The sequence below is a fragment of the Cydia strobilella genome, chromosome 8, assembly GCF_947568885.1.
Source record: "Cydia strobilella chromosome 8, ilCydStro3.1, whole genome shotgun sequence".
NCBI classification, from domain to species: domain Eukaryota; kingdom Metazoa; phylum Arthropoda; class Insecta; order Lepidoptera; family Tortricidae; genus Cydia; species Cydia strobilella.
In genome coordinates this window covers 4,829,575-4,842,782 of record NC_086048.1, presented here as the reverse complement: position 1 = coordinate 4,842,782, position 13,208 = coordinate 4,829,575, and the positions used below count along the sequence as shown (strand labels likewise).

Sequence of the window (13,208 nt, the reverse complement as noted above, 5' to 3'; positions counted from 1 at the left end):
GCACGGGGCACACCGGTCGGAAGCGCGCCGGTCGGGGGCGCGCTCGCAGGGCTGGCAGTTTGTATGGCAGATTTTGGACTTTTTTGATAAGTCAATAAGGGTAATAATAGATGATTTTACTTTATGCTCTAGAACATAAGCAACTTTATGTCGTCTACGCACTACATAAAGTCGAACTTTACGAGCATGATGAGAAGTACATGTAAACAAATCCACGAGATTTGGTCATTCAGCAATTGAATTATTGGGAGAATGACCGAGTCACCTGCGGCGGTAGCACGGTCGCATTTTTTCGCTTGTCACCATGTCTGTCACGTACTATGCTGCGCCCGCTGGTTTTGTTTGTTTCCGTTTTGTTAAATGGGTCATTTTATTGTAAATTGTACACTTCAATTTTATAATATTTTAAATGTTATATGTTTTTTCTACTCAGAATAACGAGCTATTTGGATCCTACTAGGAGAGAGGGTTTTTCCATTAGACTATGTACGACGGTAAAGGAATGGAATAAATTAAAAATGCATGGGGACAATTTTTTCTTCTATTAGGATTAAAAGGGCTCGTGAGTCTGAGGGATAATATAAAAATTCCCATATTAAAAAAAGGACAATTTTAAATAAAAAAAGGCACATAAACCTAAATTTAAACTTTTTCATTTATGTAAAGTAACTTTGTCATATCATTTGATATTAACCAGTCGCTTTTCGGTGACCGGACTTCCTTATAAGGCCTTGTTTCCCCTCTGGGCTGAAAGGTCAGATGGCAGTCGTTTTCGTAAAAAATAGTGCCTACCTCAATTCTTGGGATTTATTGTCAAGCGGACCCCGAGCTCCCATAAGACGTGGCAAAATTCCGGGATTACGCGGGAAAGATGATGTAATGTAATTTTGTATTGAATTGACGTGAATTATTTATTCTCTATTGTTGACACGACTTTTCCCCTCTGGGCTGAAAGGTCAGATGGCAGTCGTTTTCGTAAAAAATAGTGCCTACCTCAATTCTTGGGATTTATTGTCAAGCGGACCCCGAGCTCCCATGAGACGTGGCAAAATTCCGGGATTACGCGGGAAAGATGATGTAATGTAATTTTGTATTGAATTGACGTGAATTATTTATTCTCTATTGTTGACACGACTAAGTCACAATACGGTTTGCCTGGCGACATTGCTGGCAGCAACAAGACATGAACAAGACATTATTAAACAAAAATAAAAGAAGATCATTTTGTTGTATTCTTTTAATATTTAAAAAATGCAGAAAGAAATAGTAAATACGTTAGAAAATGAATTTATTACAAATTTGTATTTATAGTCCTTAATTAGAACAATAGCGAAAAGTAGAACATTAGCATTTTATTCGGCAGAAAAATAAGTGAAACTAAAAATCTATCACAGACTAACGTTATTTAAGTACTGTTGGTTACAGAATATATTTAATGCTAAATATTATATTTAATTAGCATCAGACCATAGTTCCAGTTCATAAATACATTATAAATAAAATTGGAGGATACAAGTCAAGGCAGTAAAAAAAAACTAGTTGTTTGCTTTCAGGTTGGAATGTATAGTAGGAATGCAACGATTTGTTCATAAGGCACTTGGAACAAATACAGCGAGATCGTGGTCAGATGTGTCCAATAAATCTACGATCATAACATTTAAACGTTTTCTATACAGTAAAATAAAAATTGTAATGAATCTTTTCGATACACATCTGAAACTACTAATAGTAATTTATATATAAACAAGAAAACCATTACATAGTTCCATATAATCTAATCACATTTATCTTTCATAAAATGCACAATTAACACATACGATTATAAGGAAGAACATCAATAGAGCTACGAGTTGAAACAGAAATATAGCGACAGGCGTCGAACAAACTCTAAATACAACCTGTGTGGATCATGCGGACACAGATAATGCAACTGCTACATCATCCACACAAGAAATATTAAAAAATACAAATTTGTAACATCTCCAATACTTTTAGTATCGTCTTAGAAATCCATTTCTACACAATAGTTTTACGTTTTACCCTTACCTTACCTCCCTACGACGAAGCTCATACACGACGGGCCGCGGCCACAAAACTTTTGCGCCACACCGCACGTTTCGCATAAATACCGGAACACATTCTGATAAATATCTGAGATAGAAAAATGTACCTACTTAATTGTGTACTTCTATTCGTTATTCTGGTGGTATTTATGTACTAATAATTCCGTTTGCAAAAAATATTGATTTTCATTTCATAGTTTTTGGATCATACTCTTGAGACCATAGACAAAACTCCTTATGAGAAAATGGTCTGTACATTTTAGGCGGGACCTAAATTAAAAACATTTTTTTTTTGTATTTAACATCTATAATAGGATAATTATCAACACTTTTTAATGTAATATACACTACAATATTGTCGTACTAATACGTTGAATTATTAAAGTGAGATTCCATCCCAGATACTGCAGAACACAAGTAACCAACTGAAATAACAGCCATGAGTTCGCTTATTATCTAGGTATGACATACATTTTTTTATTTGTCTGTTAGTTCGTGTTAAATCCAATATTAATAAAAAAATAATATACTTATTAATAAAACCTTTTAATTATGTAATATTAGCATTTGGACGTTGATTTTGGTAGGATTCAATAAATATCCACAAATAAACCGGGCTGAGCACGGTCGCATTTTTATCGCCTGTAACCTTGCCTGTCACGTTCTAACAAGTATGTAAGAGCGAAAGTGACAGGCATAGTCACAGGTGATAAAAATGCAACCATGCTGACACCGCTGAACTTTGTTGCGTAAGATAGTTATGGTCGGTATTATTCCTAATGCGAAATAAAGCAGCAAGTTTTGAAAAATTTGTGAGCTTTCTGGATTGCAAAAACTTCCAACTTTTTTTTAAAGTTATTGAATGCCTACGGCTGATCTACTCGTATTAAAAGTGGCATCATAAGAACAGCATAGTATCTATCCGAATGGACGATAAGGAATCCTACATAAATTTACGTTAAGTAAATATTTTTAGACATAAACATTTTTATGGGAGTTGAATATCTTAATAATCTATTTTAATGTCGATTGATAGATTGACTCATTAATTGACGGCTATCTAAATTAACTGCATTGTCGCTAGATTAGCTGCAAGAAAAAGCTATCATTGTACTAAGAATCATTTAAACTTCATAATTTTGTCGGAGATTTCTTTAAATTAATACTGCAAGTAAAATTACGCAATGAAATTATGTAAAGTATTATAAAATATCCTTCAAATCATCGTATATGAACACTTTACATAAGTATGAGTAATTTTTTTACAATACATAGCATGTAGAAAAAATAGAGATTCATTTTTAGAGATCGTCCAGTGAAACGAGACTATCGCTAGTCTACAATCATTTCAACGATGCTACGACCACGAAGTTGTCTTTAAGTTTTAGATATTCACTAATAAGTTACATTCCAAATTGGGGTCCTTGAGTAGACTGAGTGATAATTCGTTTCAGTGGCAGGTTACATTAAATCTAATATTAAAAGCAAATTACAATATTTACACCTGCCGGCGATTACACCTAGCTAGCGGCTCGGCTAACGAAACTTGAATTCACTAGACTTAAGTAGCATCACTTGTTAACCCGGTGGATACAACTTTCTTAGCCAGACTACACATCGATAGTTCGTCCGTACATATTTAAAAATAGCTGTACCGCGTCACAAATTTTTCACTTCACTCAATTGTCAATAATTTTCAAGAAGTCCTCGTCGGAGGGGTCCCAGGGGGCTTTGGCCTTGGCTGCGGCGTCGGGTACCGTGTGCTTGAGCTCGCCGAACGTGTACGTGCGCTTGTTGTGCCGCGCTCGCTCGCCGTCCAGACTGGCGCGCTTGTTCCAGCAGAACTGCGGCCGCGGCTCCGCGCCCGCCGACAGCGGCATGGCGAGCTGCACGCGCGACCCGCACAGCTCGTTGGCGCTCGACTGCCGCTTCAGCTTGTCCTTGCCGACGACGAGCTGGAAGCCGCGGAGGTCGGCCCGCCCGAGCTCGTTCTCGCTCATCTGCCGCTTCAGCTTCGTCGCCTCGGGGCTCCGCTTGTCCCCTAGACTGTTCTGGCGCTCGGTCCGGAGCCGGCACCGACTGCCGGCGGAGCTGGCGGTGTTGGTGTCGCTGGTGTCGGGGCTACGGCGGAGCGTGTCGACGGTGCTGTAGGCGTGGTCGAGCTCGCCGGTGCTGTTGTGGCGGGAGGAGCTGCGCCGCTGCGGACGGGCCTGCAGGGGCTGCACTCGCGGCAGATGGCCGTGGCTGGCCTGGCGCATGATGGCGGCGGGCTGGCGACGCGGCATGCTGCAGCTGCGCGGCACGAGCGCGTCGTGCGCCACGTTCTCGTACACGTGCGCGCCGTCGTCCTCGTGCGTGATGAGGTTCTGCCGGCTCTCGGTCGTCTCCTTTCGCTGCCCGACCGAGTTGCTCTTTTTGTGCCCCGGATTTTTCACTACGGGGACGTTCTTCACTAGTTTGCAGTCGCTCGCGCTTCGGGGCAGTAGATTCGCATATCCGTGACTCTCCTGTTTTTGTGGCCTATCCGCGGATTTCGGACATGTCGGAGCGGCAGTGTCTACCTCGTTTTTAGTGGAATTGGAATGTTTTAGAAGTTTACTTTGGGAAGGATTCGATTTGGCGTGGTCCGTGGCGGAAGTCGTCTGTGGGGTCGCCTCCTGGCGTTTTCTTTCGAGGTCGGGTTTGGAAGATTTGTCGAGGACGACTTTAGTTTTGTCGCTCTTGCAGATTTTCACGCTGAACCTGAACGGCGGTTTGAAGACGACCTGCAGGCGAGCTTTCTCGCCGGACAGCAGATTGGTGGCGCTCTTGGACGGTCTCGTTTTTCGTGTGCCCTTTTGTACTTGTCGATGCGTTCGCTCGGTGAGTCCTAGGGGTATAGATTTAGATTTAGGAATGGCAGTAGGCTGTGGCGAGCTCAGAAGCCACTTCTGAACTTTTGTTAAAGCTTCCGTATCTTTAGTGGGGGTGGATGGATGTTTCTGCATTGAACTATAGTCGATGGTTTCTTTCTTGATTTTGGATTTTCGTTTCTTTATTTTTGCTTTATGTTTTGACAGGAGGACATGTTTCGGAGACTTCCCCTCCGCATTCGTCACCACTACGGCACTTTCCTTCGGAACTTTGGCAGGGTCGTCCGGTTTCGCTGAATGACTTGGATTCTAAAATAAAAACGAAAACGTTATAAAGTTTTTTGTCACCTTGGAAATAAGATTCACAATGGTATTTTAATACATTTTCCACATTAATTGATTATAAAAGTGCCAACTTACCCTCTTTTTGGCGGCGTGTGCCGGAGATGCCTTATCTCCTTGCTTATTTTTATGATCCTTTTTATTGCGGTAAGCTTTTGTGCGGAGGGCAACCTTTTTCTTTAAAGGAAGTTTTGATCTGAAAAATGAACACGTAAATTTCGGTCATTTGATGTAGATAAAGGGGATAAAGGAAGGAATAAAGAATGTTTTTAATACATAACACTGACTTTTGTATTTATAAAAAAGTTATAAATTTCGAAATAATTAGGGTGGATCTTTTTCGCCTCAAGATTTCTAAATATAGGACGGACGCGATATATACACGCTATTTCATATAAATGTATAAAATATTTAAAAACAATTACCAGTTTTTGTAATTTCAATTGGCTCTCGAGGGGTTAAATTAAATGTGGTGATTGGCGAAGTAGCCATGATATTCACCTGACAGCCGTGTGGACGATCAGCCCCCCGTTAGGGTCGGCAGCGTCAGGCAGACGGACGGTTTCTGTGGTGGACGAGTGGATGATGGTGACCGACTTCAGCTTCTTGCCGTGGCGGCCTAGGAAGCGCGTGCTGGCCACCTGGAATGTTGAGTTTAGCATTAATTATATATACATATACTTATCTACTTAACAGAAGTAAGTTAATCTTTAAATCAACTTATGAAACAAGCGACACGTAGCGATGCGAGCAGTATTATCAGGAAAACTAATACCCAACAAGTTTTTCTAATATGATCCGTGTATTTTGATAAATTTGAAAAGTATTATGAATAATATAACTTGCTTATAGGAATTATAGGAAACTAGCTTATTCTACTACTACTAAGTAGGTAAAATCCGACGCACGCGTCTTCGTTATTCCGTTCACCCGCTCCGTGCAACTTACACCCGTGCCCTTAGACTAGAGTATACAATAAATTAAAGATAGCATCCTATTTAAATCTAGCCTTAACTTAAAAGTTGAAAATTAGTTTATCTAGCATACAAAGTAGCTCACTCGTCTAGCGTTACAGCGTAGCGTACACACAGTAGTTACCTAGATACAACACGATACCTCGGTTGTAAGATGCTAATACTTGTTAGAATCTATCTCGAGTTCGATTGCCGAATCTAAGATGCGGCAACATCGCTAAGGAACAATCAAATTAATATAAAAAGGAAGAAAAAAACGTATTTAATTCCATTACATGATTGGTTGGTTTACATAAATCTTAAATAGTCGTCAACTTCAGATGCTGTGTAATTCAACGAAATCTTTTATAGATTTGTTTCATTCAACAAGACCGCTATCCTGTCTCACTGATTATTGTCACTATCAAACATAACTTAGAACTTATCATGGAAAGCATAAGGCATTTAACATAATACGCTAGTCATAAGACCGGTTCATGTACGTATACGTACTTCCTCACTACAAAGGCCCAAGGACCTCAAAGAAGTCGACACCAGGTTATGTTCAGGCGCAGACTCTACTGCATACAATAAGCCTATCTGAATGCTTATTTTCACTGTGTCTCGCAATATTTTCCTGCATACAATAAACTGTTGTAGTAGTAGTAGTAAAACTCTTTATTGTACAAAAATAAACATAAAACAAGAGAAAACCGAATCATTGTGTATTTCTTTTTTGAGTTAGAACATGAAGAGGATCATTTCAGGAGTTAAATAAGAAATATCGAACAGAGATGTTCGTGACGAATACTTAATTTAGTTGATAACTCACCAACAAAGCGATGACAGCCAGCAAGATGAGCAGCACGGCGTACCAGTGGCGGAGCACCCAGCGCTTGAAGCCGGCAATGCTCTCGTCCGACAGCAAAAGTTTCCGCAGAGTGGCCAATGGACCCGACGGGTCTACTTCGCGACAGCGTTGGAACACGTCGCAGTACCTGCATCAGCAATATTTTAGTAATTAATGTAAATAAATTGTGAGGACTTTTGAAAAATTACGAATGTTTTGTAGTTTGTTTTGTAGTAGTAAAGATACTCGTAGTTGGAGAGCACTTTGGATATGCATTAATTTACTTATCGATGTTTCCACCATAAACTATGACATTTCCGCTATTATAGTCACATTCTCGAGGAATATACTCTTATGTATAAGCTCGTATAAGCTAATAAATAATGTATAAGCTCGGCTAACTTACCTTAGTTACGTTGTGGAATAGCTATTGTTAATATTAAGTATTAGGTGTTTTGTTAATTAGTATTTTATACTTATTCTAAATTATTGTAATGTATACTAAGTCTTTTTCTAGGTGTTATTGTTGACTTAATGTTTAAATTAATATAGTAATGCATGCTGAGATTGCCTGTAAGTGGGGGATCAATAAAAGATATGCCCTTTTTGTAATTTAATACTAGTATGTAAATTGTATCTTTTGTTGGTGATCCTAATAAACAAATAAATAAATAATATAATAACTGAAGACACTTTTATGGAATCTGTAGATCTAAATTTCTCGCTTGGTATTTCCGATATTGATCAAAACAGTAGAGACAAAAACAAGTTAAAATCATCTTCGACCGCTGACCTCACTGTAGATGGATAACATCAGCACACGGTGGTTGAATCCAGGAATATTTATTAGTAATACGATTGGTTAAAGGTTACATTGTAAAAAGGCTTACCCGTTGTAGTCGTTGCATGGCGTACCCGGCTTAGCGTACATGTCGGGTACGTCGAACGGCGCCTTGTTCCAGTGGAAGGAGGAGACGCAGGGCCCGCCGCCGCCGCTGCCGGCGCCGCCGCCGGGCTTGCGGCAGCACAGCTCGCACGCCGAGCGCGGGTCGTCCTTGCGCGGCGCGCACTGGCACGACTCCAGGCCGTACGCCAGGCAGATAGAGCCGGTACACTCCTGGAATATACGTTACAGAATTAATACAAGCGAAAATGTATCATTTATCTGCAAACGGGGCAACGTATACTTCCCCTCGTACGTCTACGCATAAAGTCGCCATGCACTTTTGCGGCTGATCGTACAGTCGACGGCAAAAATATCGATCCAGACAAATAGCTCAAAAATATGTGAACACGACTTTATTGTCTAAGGTGTAATATATATTTATGCCCTTGACTGTACATGAAGACTGCATACTAAAAGTACAGCTAGGCGTTTACACAAGTGGATAGAGTTATTCGGTGTTCATTTTGCAGTCCAATAATAAACTGCAAAAGTGGTCGATGATATAATAACTGATGATATAATATAATGCCACGCAAAGGCTATGTATAAATTACCCCCATGAAGCAGACCAGCTCCTTGTCGCAGCGCGTCTTGTTCGCCTTGTGCCTGCTCGCGGGGCAGGCGGCGCGTTTCCCGTCGCAATGTGCTGCATCGCGACAACCGTTGTCGGAGCGACATTTATCGCCGAACTTCAGTGTGCATGAGGCCGTGCAGCATGGACCCTGTAAATAACACCTCGATTTCAATGCTGGCCATAATTATACTTATTTTTTCGCCTATAGACATCTGGAGCCGTGCATGTGTGTTGATATGTCAGCTGTCAAAAGCGACATTGCTGCACCAGAAATACTCTCCAACACACACACTCATAATTTTGTCCAGATCAAATCCATACCAGTTTCAGAACAAGAAATTGGAATCAGAATAAATAGGGCTCCTGGAAGAGCAAATCGATTAAAAAGAAACTGGATAAATTCAGACGTGATAGAGTTCATTTTGATATACCCGTATAATTCTGTCAATCAGTCAACAAACACATAATCAAGTGGCTCACCTGACTAGGACTGCACACGCTGTGCTCCGTCAGCGTGCAGGGCTTGTAATGGGGCCTGGCCGCTTGAGGCCGGCAGCACACGTCAGTGCACTCAGAGGCCCAGCCGCAGTCGCATTCCTCGCCCTCTTCCACCACGCCGTTGCCGCAGATCGCTGGTTGAGGTTCTGACGATATATTTTTTGTTAACAACACATTTATTAATTACCAATCCGTTCCACTGCTGGGTACGGCTTCCTCACATTGCACAAGTTGGTTTGCGCTACAACAGTTCCCACGCATATTCATATAACGTATTTTTTTAGATTGATTTTGGTTAACGCTTCACGAAACGAGTCGTCACAGCGGCAAGTTGGAAGGCAACAACATTTCTATAAAACGTGACGCTATAAGCAGCGTCCGGCGTCAATCGGATACCAAGGCCTGAAAGAACTTAGTGCAGGCAGAATTTTGATTCTAAGTATTTATTTACCGTCGTGGCATTGGAGCAGCAGTGACAAGATGCAAATGGGATGGAAGGTCTGATTCAGATTTGACATTTGTAGTAAACATTACATGAACTAACCTGTGAAACATCCTTTGGGCGACCGTGCCTTGTTGTTTAGCACGGGATCTATGGCCCTGAGCGAGCACGGGGAGAACTTATTGTTGTTCTTACGGTCCCCGCTGGTCGCTCGAGCGAACATGATGTAGTTCCCGTCTTCCCCGAACGGGGTGCACACCTCTGGGTCGTGCTGGAATGAAATATGCCATCTTAGTTCTACTGCAAAGTTCAGACTTAGCCCCTGGAGGTCCTGGTGCTCCAGAGTTCATAATTTGCCAGCCAAAAAACGACCTTTAGCTTTTAGATTTAGAATTGAATTTAGATTGTCATTTCGGATTTAATTCGCGTCTGTGGGTTCAAATAAGGATCATTAAAATACATCTTGCTTGGTCTTGATGTCGTCAACTTGTGTGTTTTCTTCTGTTTAGCCTAATAGGTCATCCATCTATGAGTCAAGGAATCCAGCTAGGTAATGGAAATTAGAATGTACCTGACTTATCAACTACTGGTCGTTTAAAATGTGCCTAGCATAACCGTGAGCAATGGAAACAGGTTAGTTTGTAAAACATACACTTGGTACCCATTTGAATTAGTCTTGTGTGTAATTTTATGACATTTAATAGTACTCACCGGCGAGCCGAAGTTGTGTCCGATCTCGTGCGCGAGCGTGACATGCGATACTGCCGGCGGCACGTGCTTGCCGTAGTTGAGCAGGGTCACTATGCCCGTGTTCAGGGACTTCATGCTGCCCCGGTAATGCTGCAAGGACATTGGTTATTAGCGAAAAACAATTGTAGATGTATTATAATGGCATGTAATTGATTACAGTGGTCCCTTACACGATACAATTTAAATTAATCTTAGGAGTAATCGTAAATTATAGTTCCATTTCGAGCCATATAACTTGTATAAAATGTTAGACGCTAACATCCGTTAGTGGCCTATTTTGACCACCTTATGCGCTGCAATCGCTTTACTTACCCCCACTATGCACTTCGCACGGTGCCAATAGCATATGTAATTCTCATGTATTTCACACAACTATCTGCCGAATAACGAAAGAAGAAATTATCTTACCCCATTCTTTTCGCACACTCCGCCTGCGTTTTTAAGGTCACCAGTCCACGCTAGACCCAAAGTACCCATTTCAAAGTCTCGGTATGTGAACATGTACGCTAAACAAAACGCGTCGTAGTCTTCCTCTGAAAATAATAGTCATAATTGAGTTGAGTTGATTAACGTTATTTTTCTCCCATGGCGTTATTTTTCATTTTGGTTATTTTTCTTAAGTGCTTATTAGTTAGGAAGGTATAGGCATACAAATTTTTATTTAATTGAAATCGATGGATTCCAACACGTAGAAAAAGGCCTTCTATTTGTAGTGCAAAAATCTGCGTTGCGTAAAAGTAAAATTTAAAAAGTCCTCTTTTTTCGTGTTACTAGTTTCACTTTCTCAAACGCTCGACTATATACTTTAGAAAGTATTTTCGTGTTTTTCAAATGTCTAAAAATACTCCACATTAAAATCTGAAAAACTTATTTAAATAAATAAATTGATGTCCTTCTAAATGTTTTATCAATATCATGTTAGATAACGAGTAGATAACGAGAAATTTAAACAAAATGTACCTGAGAAAAGTTCCAAGTATTTCTCAACACCGTAGTTGTTGGGAAACCTGTAGGCGGGGTCCTTCATAGCGTCTAGCGTGTGTACCTTTATCCGTTTGATCATAAACGTGATATTGTCTGGCTTGCCGTCTTGGTTGAAGTCTGTAAAAGGCAATCACATTATAAATGTGTCTGCTCAAGGATGTTAGTGAAAGTAATACAAAGTAAATTTCATTTTCTAACCTGTGACTTTATAAATAGCGTTGACTTTCTGTACGTGGCGAGTCATAACTTCTATACAAGCTTCTTCAGATCCATATCTTTGATAGAACATGTGATCGGCTTGCAAGTAGACTAGACAGGTGGTCTTTCTCGGGTCGACGGTTGCTCGTTTGTTGACATGTCTACCATCGTCGCTTCCATTTCCACTCAAGACTGTATATCCTACGGGCTCCTTCTTAACAATATCCTTACTAACCGTTACGACCCCGGCTTTCGTCTTTATCACTTCGACGTGCGTCTTTGGTTTCGACGGTCTCGTTTCCTCAGAATCGAGCCGGACTTTAGTAATGAGGTTACTCTTATCGATTTTAATTTTCGGCTTTCTAGTACTTAATTTTTCGAAATCGCTGTTACTAGTATAAGGAACGTCTAAATCTAATGGTAATTCGGGATTTTTCTTAGGTTCGTCGTCTTGCATCTCGTCTTCTGGAAGCCATCGTTTTTTGCGACTATGTATTTCTTTGTTTAAGTTTTCTGTGTTGTTGAGGGAGTCATCTAGAGTTAGGTTGAACAGTTCCGCTTGGCTTCCGTGTAGTCTTTTGAGGTGTAGTTGGTGCGAGGCGCAGGGCGCGGGCTGGCCGTCGTTGGGGTGGTCGACGTCGGAGCGGCGGTACACCACGCTGTGCATGGAGGGGTGCGAGGCGTCGTATCGGGAGAGCGGCTCCACGTAGTATTCCTCGGTGGCCGTCCAGATGGTGCCGTCGAACAGCCCGTCCGCCGTGATCACGCCGTACACCTCCGACGTCTCGTCATCTGGAATAAAACATAAATAAATGTCAGTGGACGATTTCACACAAATCCATCTATTAACATAAAAGATAATCATGCAAAATAAATATTTCTCCTTACTGTAATGAAAACACGGATAGATTAGCAAGCAATTCGCTTTTACACAAGACTAACTGTATCATCTCATCATAGCTATATTGAATTATCCTCCCACACATATTATTTAATCACACTGGAGAATATACTTCAAAGATACATACAAGCTTTAAGTAGGCTTGTAGCTGTGACTGCTGTGAGTAGGCGTACTAACACAATAGGTAACTCCAAATTATATATAACGTAGTTCGTAGTACCCAAAAGGAATAGCTAAACATTATTTGTCCCTGATTAATTAAATTGGTAGGAGACCGTTCACTATTCCGAAACAACCTTTAAAACACAAATGGGCCTGGGACACTAAAACAAATGGCAGGCGATATTTTATGAAAACTAATTCGAGGTGCAAAGGGCGTCAGGCATCTGAATGAATAAAATCACAGCCTGCAGTCGCAGTCGAGGGATAGAAACCGCTCATAAATAACGGTAATTACTACCGCACCTTCCCATTTCCCCCTTCATTCATTCCTTGATAAAAGGAAGAAATCAGCTAAATGTTAAACAAGCTCTCTTGAAAGCCCTTGTAAAAGGCAGGATTTCGGAAGAAACGGTTTTAATGAGGTTTAATGTCTTCTTGGATTTTCGGATCAGAGCGGGCACTTCAGACTCGCGAAACGCCTCGCTGAAACCAGATTAAAATAAACGAGGTCTGTAAAGGGTCATACGCAGTTTGCACAGGACAGTCTACGAGACTCCTCAAAGGGTGAACACGTAGGTACAAAAATACGTAAATTGCGCATATTTTTATAAGTCGTTGACCGAATAAAAACAGGTCAAGTGTCTGAACAGGGTGCACATTTAAGAGGGGAACGGTTGCGGCCGCGGCGAAACC

General features: G+C 41.0%; 1 protein-coding gene across 1 annotated transcript in view; it reads right to left on the bottom strand.

Moving 5' to 3' along the window:
- Window positions 1-1,222: 1,222 nt before the first annotated feature.
- The window catches only part of LOC134743505 (uncharacterized), a 290,261-nt gene continuing 278,275 nt past the window's right edge, over window positions 1,223-13,208 (bottom strand). Inside the window, exons 4-15 of the mRNA XM_063676965.1 lie at window positions 11,453-12,244; window positions 11,231-11,371; window positions 10,679-10,803; window positions 10,232-10,360; window positions 9,623-9,791; window positions 9,061-9,224; window positions 8,561-8,728; window positions 7,951-8,177; window positions 7,043-7,208; window positions 5,759-5,898; window positions 5,336-5,453; window positions 1,223-5,224 (exon numbers count right to left, since the gene is read on the bottom strand). Of these exons, the coding sequence (XP_063533035.1) occupies window positions 3,743-5,224; window positions 5,336-5,453; window positions 5,759-5,898; window positions 7,043-7,208; window positions 7,951-8,177; window positions 8,561-8,728; window positions 9,061-9,224; window positions 9,623-9,791; window positions 10,232-10,360; window positions 10,679-10,803; window positions 11,231-11,371; window positions 11,453-12,244 (3,821 nt within the window). The 3' untranslated portion in view covers window positions 1,223-3,742. The remainder of the gene's footprint in view (window positions 5,225-5,335; window positions 5,454-5,758; window positions 5,899-7,042; window positions 7,209-7,950; window positions 8,178-8,560; window positions 8,729-9,060; window positions 9,225-9,622; window positions 9,792-10,231; window positions 10,361-10,678; window positions 10,804-11,230; window positions 11,372-11,452; window positions 12,245-13,208) is intronic.